The 13,788-nt window shown below is 45.8% G+C and overlaps 1 protein-coding gene and 1 non-coding gene across 2 annotated transcripts; one reads left to right on the top strand and one right to left on the bottom strand.

Annotated features, from left to right (window-relative positions):
- Nucleotides 1-1,052: 1,052 nt before the first annotated feature.
- On the bottom strand, nucleotides 1,053-11,291 carry LOC128752241 (NACHT, LRR and PYD domains-containing protein 3-like). The gene is made up of 13 exons (XM_053853244.1): nucleotides 11,030-11,291; nucleotides 8,983-9,061; nucleotides 8,766-8,906; nucleotides 8,554-8,670; nucleotides 7,671-7,749; nucleotides 7,322-7,541; nucleotides 5,345-7,169; nucleotides 4,428-4,601; nucleotides 3,653-3,829; nucleotides 2,687-2,860; nucleotides 2,087-2,263; nucleotides 1,817-1,990; nucleotides 1,053-1,576 (listed from the first exon to the last, which is right to left on the bottom strand). The coding sequence occupies exons 1-13, from the start codon at nucleotides 11,064-11,066 to the stop codon at nucleotides 1,513-1,515; spliced, it is 3,438 nt and encodes a 1,145-aa protein (XP_053709219.1). The 5' UTR covers nucleotides 11,067-11,291; the 3' UTR covers nucleotides 1,053-1,512.
- Nucleotides 11,292-13,138: 1,847 nt separating this feature from the next.
- trnaa-agc (transfer RNA alanine (anticodon AGC)) lies at nucleotides 13,139-13,211 on the top strand. Its single transcript has one exon. It is a non-coding gene; the product is annotated as a tRNA-Ala (tRNA).
- The last annotated feature ends 577 nt before the right edge of the window (nucleotides 13,212-13,788 follow it).

Here is a 13,788-nt window from a genome sequence, read left to right as displayed (position 1 = left end):
TGGAGACTGGTCGGTGAATCGGCGCAGCGGGGATGGTATTGCACTGTTGTGTGTAAGAGAGAGCTGAGCCAAAAGACAAAACTCTCTATCAATTTTGTGAACCTGTGAACATCAAGAAAGGCAAAGAAATGGATTAAAATGCAGTCAAGTTTTAGCAATTCTTTTTTTTAAATGAGTAAAAAATAATAATCTGGCATCCTGGGACCATGTGAACATCAAGAAATGCAAATAATATGATTTGCAAAAGTCGAATTTTGGCCTTTAAAAAAAATGACTGACACAAGGACGTACTCAAATGAAACTAGAGGCAACAGGATCTGAAATGGCAACAGCAGGAAATGGAACAGAGATGAGCAGAGAACAAATGAGGGGTTGAGACTAGTGATGGGTAGATGAATGAATGAATGAAACAGTGTCCTAACTTCTACTTTCATTGAATTAGTTGTTTAGGTCCAAACATTTTACAGCAGACGTACCATCTGGTGGCCTCTGAAAATCAGGACACTTTGTCATGAAACCTCATGGACCCATCACTAGTTGAGACTGTTGAAATGAGAGCGGTGAGGGAAGCAGTCAGAGGGGCAGAAAACAAACCTACTATCCAAACGTTCACGACCAACTACAGAACAAAACACTGAAAATGATCTGAAAACATGTAGCTGGTGACAGAGATGAATGTGAGAAGGAAGGAATCAGCAGAGCATGTCTATGAAATGTCAAAACAAATAAGATAAATAAGATTTAAAAATATACTGAACATGAAGGAGAAAGATCTTGTGCTGGGATCTTTAAGGGATACAGTGCTGTTATATCAAATATAATGCCATGTGGACTAGCCTCATGCTGCATGATGCAGTGGTGGTGTCGTGGTGAGCATGGCTGCAGATGAAAGGAATCCAAGTCTGTTGACCGTAAACATGGCGACTGCATCCCACCATGCACTGCGAAGTCACATGACCCTTTGAGCCCTACATTCATATATCCACCATGAGACATTTCTCCATTGGTAAATAAATACTATGATTTTAGTTAAATGGAAGGAGAAGTCACCGAAAAAAAAAGTCATCTTTATTTGACATTTTAATCCAAGGCATTCTGTTTTTTCAATGTTGTAGCCCACAGTGCAATTTGATGTTTTTCTGAAACATCACTCACAAACATCTTACTTTATCATACAACAACTGTCAGACATCATGAACCATATGCATAATTGCTTTTTTTTAATTTCATTATAAACAAATGGATTTGACTAACCTGAAACAAAATGTGGACAGTCACACGAGGCTTCCGCATTTGTCAATGGTGAGAAAAGTAATGGAAAAAAAACATCACTTCCTTTTTACCCACACATCTTCCATGCCCAACCTCTGTCCTACCCTGCCCTCTACTGACCTAACCATATACCTGCCGGTTATTCAACTCCATGCTGAACTATTAAATGACATGTAACACACACTGTGTGACCACACATAAGTGGGCGTCACACTGACAAAGTCCAGGAGTTTTCATGGCTCAATCAAACAGATACATTTCTTCACTTCTGATCTTTAACCACTCTGGTCCACAGCCTTCCACCCTGGAGGAAGAAAGAGAGAGAAGGATGAGAGCAGATCCATGTGACTTCAGATGTTTCAGGACTATTATCTCCTGTTGCCAAGTGGATGGCTCTTTCATGACTCTGCTCAGTCTCTACTGTCTCCTTGGTGCTTCCACTGGTGTCCAGCAGGAGAACATGTCACGTGTTTGGATTCATGTGCTCCGTTCAGATGAAGAGTCTGAGCAGCGTCACACACCCTCATCCTCTCTCATACCATACCTGAAAGTCTCCAGCCTCCAGTCTGGACTCTCCAGTCCAGCAGACAGCAGCTCCAGTCCTGGCCCTCCTGGATGATTACAGCTCAGGTCCAGCTCTCTCAGGTGGGAGGGGTTAGAGGTCAGAGCTGAGGCCAGAGAAGCACAGCCTCTCTCTGAGATCCTACACTCCAATAGGCTGTAATGAAGGAGAAAGTGTTTTAGAAAACCATGAGAGCAGAAGAACCGTCCAGTTGTGGAGCAGAACTGAAGGGAGGAGATGATGTGTTCTGACCTGAGAGTCTCCAGGTGACAGTGTGGACTCTTCAGGCCAGCAGACAGCAGCTCCACTCCTGGATCCTGAAGGTCGTAGTTCTCACTCAAGTCCAGTTGTGTCAGACTAGAGGACGGAGAGCTGAGGACTGAGGACAAAAGGGAACCACTTCTCTCTGACAGTCCACAGCAGCTCAGCCTGTGAAAGAGACGAGTGTTATCAACAAGTGAACCTTTTTAAATCCTCTATTTTGACAAGACTTGCTGCGGAGGAGAGTTGTTCTGGATGAGCAGCGTGTGTTGGACGTGACTCACAGCCAACTCAAAGTGGAAGACAAACATATGGCTCTTGAATCAGAGTTCATCAGTCATTAATGTTCATGTCTCTCTGATCATCTGCCATTTCATTCAGTTGGTCTTTGATCTGAGAATGTTTCCCTTGTCCTCACAACCTCACACCATCATCTACAGTATTTGATTTCAACTCTGCTGACTCAGCACAACACAACTCGCTGAGGTATTGGAGAAAACTGATGAGGAAACTGTGACTCTCTGAAACTGGAGTCTCCACCTCTGACCTTCACATTTCAGCTCTGAAGCTGGACAGATGATGTGATCTGACCTGAGACTCTCCAGGTGACAGTGTGGACTCTTCAGTCCAGCACACAGCAGCTCCACTCCTGCATCCTGGAGGTTGTTGGAGCTCAGGTCCAGTTGTGTCAGACTAGAGGACGGAGAGCTGAGGACTGAGGACAGAAAGGAACCACTTCTCTCTGACAGTCCACAGTCTCTCAGGCTGTGAAAGAGAGTGACATCAACAAGTGCGACTTTTTCAATCCTCTATTTTGACAAGACTTTAAAGACTTGACTTGAGGACACGCTGCACTCTTTCCATTCAGAAGACCATCATCACATTATTGTTGGAATATTTGAAGCACTTTTATATAAATCAGGATCAACTTTCTGAAACAGGTATGAAACACTGGTGAGGCCACAGTGTTTTTGGCTTGTATTATTGGTCAAAAGAGCAACAAGAAAAAAAAACATGGAGGTGATGACAAAGCATTTCAAAGTCAAACTAAGTGGACACAACAGAGAAAGAAGCTCAGATGAAAAAAGTGTGATTCTGTTCCAATTTTATCAACATGCGCTGCAGATATAATTATTATATTGCAGATGATGAACATTGCCCTTAATATCTCCAATATCAATCCATAAATCCACTAGAGGATTGTGTGAAGCAGAAATGGAGACTTTGGAGACACAAAGTCAAACTGTAGTAAAGCAGTAAACACCTGGACAAGAAGAGAAAATCTCATTTCTCAGCAACATGATAAACATCAGTCAATATGATGGACAAGAAACAGTCACTAAAAAGTCCATATTGTTTCAAAAAGACATTAGAAAGGTGGGTCATTACTTCTGAAAAATCAGAAAACGAGAAGAGAAAATGAGAACAAAAAGGGGCAGTGAATTTCTGAGCCAAAGATGAAGTGAAACCTAGAAGTGAAACTCTAACATCAGAAGAATCACTAAAGTGTCTCTAAAAGTGTTTCCAGATCAATAAATACTGATCAACATGTCTGACCTGAGAGTCTCCAGGTGACAGTGTGGACTCCTCAGTCCAGCAGACAGCAGCTCCACTCCTGGATCCTGAAGGTCGTAGTTCTCACTCAAGTCCAGTTGTGTCAGACTAGAGGACGGAGAGCTGAGGACTGAGGACAGAAGGGAACCACTTCTCTCTGACAGTTCGCAGAAGCTAAGTCTGTGAAAGAGACGAGTGTCATCAACAAGTGAGACTTTTTCAATCCTCTATTTTGACAAGACTTTAAAGACTTGACTTGAGGACACGCTGCACTCTTTCCATTCAGAAGACCATCATCACATTATTGTTGGAAAATCGGAAGCACTTTTATATCAACCATATTATCCACATGAGATACAGAGATGATGAACGTTGCCCTTAATATCTCCAATATCAATCCATAAATCCACTAGAGGATTGTGTGAAGCAGAAATGGAGACTTTGGAGACACAAAGTCAAACTGTAGTAAAGTAGTAAACACCTGGAAGAGAAAATCAAGTGTTTTCTCAGCAACATGAAAAACATCAATCAATATGATGGACAAGAAACAGTCACAAAATGTCCATATTGTTTCAAAAAGACATTAGAAAGGTGGGTCATTACTTCTGAAAAATCAGAAAACTCAGAAATAGGAGAGAAAATGAGAACAAAAAGGGGCAGTGAATTTCTGAGCCAAAGATGAAGTGAAACCTTGAAGTGAAACTGTAACATCAGAAGAATCACTAAAGTGTCTCTAAAAGTGTTTCCAGATCAATAAATACTGATCAACATGTCTGACCTGAGAGTCTCCAGGTGACAGTGTGGACTCTTCAGCCCAGCAGACAGCAACTCCACTCCTGGATCCTGAAGGTCGTTGGAGCTCAGGTCCAGTTGTGTCAGACTAGAGGACGGAGAGCTGAGGACTGAGGACAGAAGGGAACCACTTCTCTCTGACAGTCCACAGCAGCTGAGTCTGAAGAAGGAAAACAAACATTCATATTCAATTCACATTAGGGCTGTAACCATGTCAGATTTGTGCTCGGCAATTATCGCAGTCAAAAAGTGTCACGCTGACGATATTATCACGACATGGAGCAAAATATAAATAACCATGGTGCAGTGAGAGAAATTCATCTGGAACTTGATGTGTGTTTTCTCTCCAGTTCCCAAAGGAAAGAAAACCCTCTCATCTCCAATACTATCATCACTGGGGTTTGAAAATGAAGACCTGACTGGAACAGTCACTTTGGCTGCTCATACGACTCTCTCTCTGCTCTCTGAAGTCTTCAGGTTGCTGAATGCCAAGGTTGGATTTCCCCTCCTTTCAAAGGTCCCTATCAGCAATGTTTTGGAGTGGAACACAGTGCGCGTGCACCAGGATGCCAGCGTCTCCTAGTGATGACTGTCAGAGTCTGATCCTCTCCCCTGCACCTCTTGACTCTCTGGGAGCTCATTGTTGTTTCAAACTGCTGCAGGACTGGGAGTCAGCTGTGGAGGGAGACGGAACGCTGGTGGGCTCCTCTGTTTCAACTCAACGGTCGGAACCTGGAAGCAGCATGAACCTGCTACGAAGCTTTGGGTTGAAACGGAGTGGCTCCACTCTGGAGTGTCAGAGCAGCGCTGGTTTACACAACATTGAAAATGTATTTTTAATATCTCAATCATCCTCAATCGTGGTCGCGAGGTTTTTCAGGTTTCAGTGTTTGATCCACTTACAGAACTGTCTTTGAAGCTTGCACCATTGGCAGCAGCCTCTCAAGAGCCTCCTCCGAAAGGCCATACTTGATCAGACCTTTCTCTGGAGCAAAGTATTTCTTCAGGTCAAACACGTCTAGATCTTCCTCTGAGGACAGTGAGATGAAGGCCAGGGTGGACCATTGAGCAGGAGACAGTTGATCTGTGGAGAGAACTCCTGATCTCAGCTGCTGTTGGACCTGTTCCACTAGAGAAGTGTCCTTCACTTCACTTAGACAGTGGAACAGATTGATGATTCTCTCTGGAGACACTTTCTCCCTTATCTTCTCCTTGATGAGCTGTGCTGTGTCCTGATGGGTCCAGGAGCTACTTCCTGTCTGTGTCAACAAACCTGGAAGGAGACTCTGGTTGGTCTGCAGAGAAAGGCCCAGAAGGAAGCACAGGAACAAGTCCAGATGTCCATTTGGACTTTCTACAGCTTCATCTATTGCTCTCTGGTAAAACCTTTCTGGATGAAGTTCCTTTCTGAGGATTCTTGACTGTTCTGATTTTTGTTGTAAATGGAGAACATTGACTCCAGAGTTGAAGAACTTCAGGTGCACATGAAGAGCAGCCAGAAACTCCTGAACACTCAGATGGATGAAGCAGTAGACCTTGTCCTGGTACAGTCCTTGCTCCTCTCTGAAGATCTGTGTGAAGACTCCTGAGTAAACTGCAGCAGCTGTGATGTCGATGCCACACTCTGTGAGGTCTGATTCATAGAAGATCAAGTTTCCTCTCTGCAGCTGCTCAAAAGCCAGTTTTCCCAGAGACTCAATCATCTTCCTGCTCTCAGGATCCCAAACTGTGTCTGTCCCAGCTCCTCCATGGTACTTGAGCTTCTTGACTTTGGCCTGAACCACCAGGAAGTGGATGTACATCTCAGTCAGGGTCTTGGGCAGCTCTCTGGTCTCTCTGCTCTTCAACATGTCCTCCAGAACTGTGGCAGTGATCCAGCAGAAGATGGGGATGTGACACATGATGTAGAGGCTTCGTGAGCTCCTGACATGAGAGATGATGGTGGTCTGCTCCTCATTTCTGAACCTCTTCCTGAAGTACTCCTCCTTCTGGAGGTCAGTGAACCCTCTGACCTCTGTCACCATGTCCACACACTCAGGAGGGATCTGATTGGCTGCAGCAGGTCGTGTGGTGATCAAGAGGTGAGCTGAGGGAAGCAGCTTCCCCCTGATGAGGTTGGTCAGCAGGACGTCTACTGAGGTGGACTCTCTAGCTTCTGTCAGGACCCGACTGTTGAAGTCCAGAGGGAGTCGACACTCGTCCAGACCGTCCAAGATGAACAGAACCTGGACTCCTTCAAAGCTGCTGAGTCCTGAGTCTTTGGTTTCAGGAAAGAAGAGATGAACGAGTTCCACCAAACTCAGTTTCTTCTCTTTCAGCAGGTTCAGCTCCCTGAATGTAAAAGGAAACATGAGCTGGAAGTTCTGGTGGGCTTTGTCTTCAGCCCAGTCCAGAGTCAGCTTCTGTGTCAGGAGGGTCTTCCCAATGCCAGCCACGCCCTTCGTCAGCAGGCTCCTGATGGGTCCCTCTCTCTCAGGTGAGGCTTTAAAGAGGTCTTCTTGTCTGATGGTAGTTCCTGGTCTGAACTGGTTCCTGGTTGCTGCTTCAATCTGTCGGACCTCGTGCTCCTGGTTGACCTGGTCTGTGCCCCCCTCAGTGATATAGAGCTCTGTGTAGATCTGATTCAGTGGGGCAGAGTTTCCTGCTTTAGCGACCCCCTCAGACACACTGTGGAACTTCTTCTGCAGGCTCCTCTTCAGTCGTCCTGCACACACTCCAGCACCACTTCCTGAATGAAGAGAGAAGTCACATGATCAGGCGATTCTAGAAGGTGAAGCTGATCAAGCTTCAGATCTTTCGACTCAACAGCTCCAGGTGTTTCAAGCTCAAATGGACAGAGATATTTGATATTCAACAGGTTGAAGGTTCAAATCCTCTTACTGCGCCACAGAACATTAGCAAGCTCCTCCTCCTTCATGCTCCTCAAGACGTTCCTGAAGATCTGCAGGAGAGCTTCTCTGCTGCTCCTCATCTGCTCCTCTTCACACTTCAACTCCTCCTCTTCCTCATCACCCAGATTCTTCTGTTCATCTGGACTGAGGAACCTTCGGGCTCTCTTTAGCTCCTTCTTCACCAGGGTCATGACAGTCTCTTCAAACAGCTGAAACACAAACACATGACGGAAAACTCAGAGCAGAGGAAGAGCTTCAGTCCAGACTCTTCTCCAAACTAGTTGTATAGGACGTAGCAGCTGTTGGAGTGAGAAGGAGGAGCTAACACTTGAACATACCTGAAGTGTGGAGTACAGTTCTGTCTGATGCTGCTTGACACACTGGAGACTGAGATCATCTGAGAGCTGCTGATCCTCTCTGTGAAGAACATCAAATGAGGCAGTGAAAAGACTCAGTGTTCAGATCCATGACTCTCATGTGCAGCTCACAGTTGATGGATTACATTTGATTCCAAACTCTTCACCCTCTTCAGTCAGGTTAACACTTGTTTATTTGCTCACTTTCCTGCTTGTTCTCATCTTCTTTGACTTTCCTCCTCACCCATCTGCACCAGCTTTTAGGACCAGAGGAACCAACATCAGAGGAAGGAGACAAACCAAGACCGACTCAGATTCATTCACACACAGCCCTTCGACTCAAATGTGCAGCTGGAGGAGACAGATGGTTGATTCTCTGTCTTGGAGGGCTTCTGTCTGACTCTGCGACATTGTGAATTCCAAACACCGTGTGCGGTGCATCATCAGAAGTGTCAGAACCTCGGTCCACACACCTGCTGCTCTTCAGATGGAGAAGTGTCCAGCTGCAGTGTCACGACTCATAAAAACACCCATTGAGGACACTTCCGTCGCACTTTCATGACCAGTCGCATGTAGCTCAGAACATTCTCACCTAGTGTGTAGCCCTAACCTCAAGCCTGGGACTGTGCTATTCCACTGTGTCTGCCGTCGGATGATGTTGGATCATAAAGTGTTTGGCTTTCCAGCTTCAACAGGCAGCACCAGACTGACAGTGGACAGTTGGATCAAAACCCCGCACCCACTGCAGCCCTTGAAAAACGGCTTGGACATCCAGTATGACACAGAAGGAGCTGGACGCTCTCCAACTGCTGTTCGCCATCTGACCACTAGATGTCCCCTAAGCGCTGCTCCTGCTGTTGCTCACCTGCTCCTCCTCTGATGCTCTTGTCCTCCTCTGAAGTCAATATGTCTTGGCATAGACCAGTCACTCTTCAGGGACTCACAACAGAGTTCAGACTCTTCTGGTTCCTCCTCAGAGATCCTGATGGAGACACAACTCTGATCAACACCTCAACCTGTTGTTCAGCATCTGACCATTAGATGTCCTCTGAGCGTTGCTCCAGCTCTGTTTCTCACCTGCTCCTCCTCAGGTGCTCCGGTCGTCTTCTGAAGTCAATAAATTTTCCCATAGACCAGTCACTCTTCAGAGACTGACAGCTGGGAGCAAGTCCAGGTCTGTGTCTTCGTCCAGCAGCGTCTGATGTGAGTGACTTTGATCTGAACACACAGAAGTTTCAGTGTGGAAATGATTTCCTAGTTTTTGGAGCTCTGACAGGAGAACTGCTCTTCTCACCTCTGAGCTCTGGTCTGACTGTCATGGTCCTCACCCAGTGGGGATTTAGAGGGAGGAGCTTCCTCCTCTCGATCCACACCTTCACACACACACACAACACACAACTTCTTGTCAACAAGCCAACTTCAATCGTCAGGTTCAGAGCAGCAGCAGAACAAAGTCATGAGAGAAGAAAGACGACGTGGACAGAAGAGTCCCTCACATGAATGTCAACATTCTCCATGGAGGTCAGTATGGTGGGGTCTGATGGTGGATGGAAGAATCTGCTGCTCATCTGAGTCACTGCTTCTTCTCTGTGACCTCACTGACCTCAGTCTCAGCTCAACTTCATGCTGAGCCTCTGACTCTTCGTGGCTTCACATCAAACACCTGGTTTCAGTGGTGTTTGATTGGGACTGGAGACTGAGGTCCTGACAGAGGAGTACACACTCGATCTCATGAGGTGTGTGTGTCAGTCTGGAGTCCTCACAGTGGAGGAACTTGCACAGAAGCTGGTGTGTAGAAGTCAGCTCAGCTCTGTCCACAAACATGCCTGCTGCACTTCAAACACCTTCATGAATCAGATCCAAACTCCTCCCTCTGCAGTCACAGCAACACGCTTGTCTGAAGACCTCATGCTTTGTTCATGTGGACGTGAGTTGTGTTGTGGAGCTCTCAAAGTGTCCTGACTAACAACAAAACCTCGAAGCAGCTCCAAACTCTGCAGTGATCAGAAACACATTCATGTGTTCACTCACTGAGACTGACTGAGAGCAGAACAAGCTGCTGCCGATCCTCATATGACGTCTGAGTCTGGTTTGGTCTTTGGGACACTTTGATTACTTCAGTCCAAACATCCAAGAACAAATACATGTATAAATACACACACAAATCCGTATCCCGGTCATATATTTCTATATTCACAGTCATACAGCAGTTACTGTACTTAACTTCCCTTCCCCCTGTCAGTTCAGGTCAGTGTGTCTTGGATCATGGATAAATCATTGTCCCTCCTTGTCAACTGCAAAACTTTGGTGGTTACTCATCGTCTCACTGTGAGTCTTTCCTAACCGAACATTTCTTTCAATGTATTCCTCCAGTGTGTTGCTCAGGGCAGCAGAGGTGGGTGGAAGGATTCTCCATCAAGCTCCCTCCAGACAGGACATTGCCCCTCCAGCAAGACCATTCCCAGTCTATACCTTGGATGACTCTGACCATCCCACCTTCTCTTTGTGTCGTCTATTTTATGCTGCAGATCCTGTCTTCATTTCCAGAGGTTTCTGCACATAATGTGAAGGAAAACAGATTTCCAGTGGAACAACCTTCAACATGTCTCAGAATGTTGAAGAAACAAGGGAATCTGTTGTGTATTGATCACAACAAATGGTGTCTGTGGGACTAAATTGGAGGGTCAGCCATTCAAAAGTCTCATATCTATTGTCAGACCAGGACACCGTCATAAAGCTTGATGCTCTCTGGCTTATCTATGACTTGTAGTCCAGTGCAGTCAGATATTTGAAATAAAAGACACCATTAAATGGCCATTATTCAACCCTGCACGTTTATGTTTGCCGTCTTGTTTCAGAATATTCCACTGCACTGGTCTTAAAGTCATTTCCAAGGGAGAGAACGCTCTTTGATGCACAATTTTCTGACAAACTCAAATATACTTTTCCAAAGAAAGAGCGAAGCCCCTGTTTGCAGCTTGGAGAACACGGCTGAGCTCAACATTGAGCTCTGCCCACGTTGAGCTCGAGGGTCCTGCCTGTAATATTGTATATTGTTGACACGGACAGAGACGCAGAGAGACCACTGTTTGTCAGTTTACTTATATGTCTTGTTCTAGAATTCTCCACAGGTCAATCCCACATAACAGTTAACACACTCCCCCTAGTGGTAGAAGTTACACATATACGTCACTGCCCACTTGAGTGACTCAACCTTGAGCTCAGCCCGCCTTCAACATAAACACAAGAAACATTCCGGTCAACAAGCGCGTCTTCATTCGGATCCTTAAATATCAAAGGTGAGGTCAGCGTCGAGACGCAAGTCAAACCAAGTCACTGACCTGTGTGCCAGTCCTCTGTTGTCTGTACCTGGCCCATGAGCTCAGTTCTTCCGGCCCAAAGTTGCGAACTCAGATTGTGTTCGATCTCCGACGGTGTGCTGCTACACAACCGCGTGTCACGTGTGCGTGTGTTCCACCGCCGCCTGGATGATCGCAGGAAGCTCGAGCGACTGGAATAATTCGGGTGAAAAACACTCTTCAGAAGAGACGGGAATTGAACTGCACCTTCCGCGTCATGCGCGTCTCTTACTTTCACTTTCACCATGACACCCCATCCCCCACGCGAACAGGAACAGGAAACAGCAGGGCGTTGCTGTGCTATCACAGTGTAATAAACACAACGGAAAGTGAAACACACGACTATATAATACTATATAATATCATTCTATATACTATATAACTACATAAAAGACTATATAATTCTTTTGCAGTAATAGTTGATGTACTAGCAATAAGACGAGCCATAAAGGGCACATTTTATTTCAAAATACAGTCAATTAGAAAAGAGTGTTTACTCATGTCTAATTCAGTTTTGTATTTGTTTGCATTTGTATAACTGGTTAAATAAAACGCGATACATGGAAGGTTTATTCCAAACAAAACCATAAGGAAAATGGATGGTGAAGTCTTGAAGTCTATGTCATTCCGCAGCTCCATTGACTAGGTTTTCTCCAGATACATAATACACTGACAAAGAATTGAACAAGTCCCCCGAAGTCCCCTGTTACTCCAAAGGCAAAAAATATTGTATATTTTTAAATCTGATATGCTCTATATCCTTCTAGTGAATTTTGTGTCTTTATGGCTCCATCTATGGCTTTTGTCCAAACTCAGGCTCCTCTTCTTTCCCTCCGTCTCTTCTGAGAGTCACAGCCATAGAAACAGAAGACAGGTGTGGTGTTGATGGTGGGGGAACACTGAGATCTTCAGACTCCAGTGAGAAGGCGATGATTTTCCAAACTCATGTGACTCTGGAGTCAAAGACTGAAGAGAGTGAATGGCTTCATATTTGATGATGAGGAAAGTCGACAGTGCTGCTTCTAGATCAGCACGGAGGCTCCTCACTATCTGCTGCAGGACAACCACCGTGTTGGTGAGCAGTGTTCAGGGCAGTGACCTGGACTTGATGAAGACTCCAGCAGCAGATTCAAGGCTCACATGACGTCACTGACATCACAGCTGCTCCACTAGAAGCGGACAGAGTCCAGAGTCACACTCACACGTCTTCAGGTCAGATCTTTAACCACTCTGGTCCACAGTCGTCAAGCCTGGAGGAAGAAAGACAGAGAAGGATGAGAGCAGATCCATGTGACTTCAGATGTTTCAGGACAATTATCTCCTGCTGCTAAGTGGACGGCTCTTTCATAACTGTGTTGGCGACAACAAAGATGAATCTCTAAACAGCTGCTCAGTCTCTACTGTCTCCTTGGTGCTTCCACTGGTGTCCAGCAGGAGAACATGTCACGTGTTTGGATTTGTGTGCTCAGTTCAGATGAAGAGTCTGAGCAGCGTCACACACCCACATCCTCTCTCTCTCTGCTTCTCAGTCTGAAGCTCTTTGGAGCTCGGTCAGTGAGCTCTGCTCCTCTGTCCATACCTGAGAGTCTCCAGCCTCCAGTCTGGACTCTCCAGTCCAGCACACAGCAGCTCCAGTCCTGGTCCTCCTGCATGATCAGGTCCAGCTCTCTCAGGTGGGAGGGGTTAGACTTTTGTGTCCCAATTGTGATGCAACACCTTATAAGGACAGTAGATGTCAGCAGAGGACCAAGGTTCTTCTCTTCCAAAGTGTGCGCGGTTGCTATGTATGAGTACGACTGTTATTTCGTAGCACGAACATAAATGAAGGGAGGGTTGACTCGGGCTTGAGAGCAGCACATGACGAGTTTTTTTAACATCTAAATCATGTTCCTCCATGATGGTTTACCGCTCTATAAGTGGTGACTTGAGGAAGCGAGAAAATCTGCTCCCTTCACATACAATCGCACGTGATCACCACCGAGTTTCAGGCAGCTTCTGCCCTGCTGAGTTTCAGGCAACTTCTGCCCTGCAGTCACAAATCGGACTGTTTGTTAGATTTATGACGTCATATGGAGTGTCCATGGTAGCGCAGGGGGATTAGCTCAAATGGTAGAGCGCTCGCTTAGCATGCGAGAGGTAGCGGGATCGATGCCCGCATCCTCCAATGTTTTTGTTTTTTTTCCCGCGTTGAGAATGTTATTAATTCTGTATTAATCAACGTATGTTTCAAACTTTTCACCTACGGAGACTATACAGAAGAGGGCTCTCGCTCGCCATGCCTCAACTTACTGCGCTACCTAGAAAACAAATTAGCTTGCTAAATCTGTTTGTAACTATCCTTTATCAATCATTAATGTTTATTTTGACAACTAAACTTGTGTTGAATTTGAATAAGACGAACATCTGTACGAATAGCACCGTAAACAGCGTGCTATTCTGACGTTTGTGTGCATGTGGAACGGGCACTGCGCCCCCAAAACCTACTCTGCTTTACACCGAATTTCACGTAAACACATACTTCTACACAAATGTAGGGTTTACCAGCTCCACGTTGCAACTCGGGTCTTTGCCGACATCGAAATGCACAAACCCGTTATCAGCCTCGTCGTGAACCGCGACGGCGCCGGGGAAAAATATCTATTTCGCTGGGGGGAAAAAACACCGGGTTGAACGTCCGAATAAAGCGTGACACGGAGCCAGCGACTCGACGACGCTTCATGCGCACACGTGACGCAGACTTT

Source organism: Synchiropus splendidus, chromosome 1 (genome assembly GCF_027744825.2).
Source record: "Synchiropus splendidus isolate RoL2022-P1 chromosome 1, RoL_Sspl_1.0, whole genome shotgun sequence".
Classification (NCBI taxonomy): domain Eukaryota; kingdom Metazoa; phylum Chordata; class Actinopteri; order Syngnathiformes; family Callionymidae; genus Synchiropus; species Synchiropus splendidus.
The sequence above is the reverse complement of the archived record's forward strand: the minus strand, read 5'-3'. Positions and strand labels throughout refer to the sequence as shown.

Excerpts from the sequence above, each read along its gene's own strand:
- LOC128752241 (XM_053853244.1), bottom strand. The coding sequence starts at position 11,066 with ATGGGCCAGGTACAGACAACAGAGGACTGGCACACAG. Across the intron at positions 7,542-7,670 it reads AACTGTACTCCACACTTCAG|CTGTTTGAAGAGACTGTCAT; the intron begins GTATGTTCAAGT and ends TTTGTGTTTCAG. Across the intron at positions 3,830-4,427 it reads TGTCACCTGGAGACTCTCAG|ACTTAGCTTCTGCGAACTGT; the intron begins GTCAGACATGTT and ends TCTCTTTCACAG.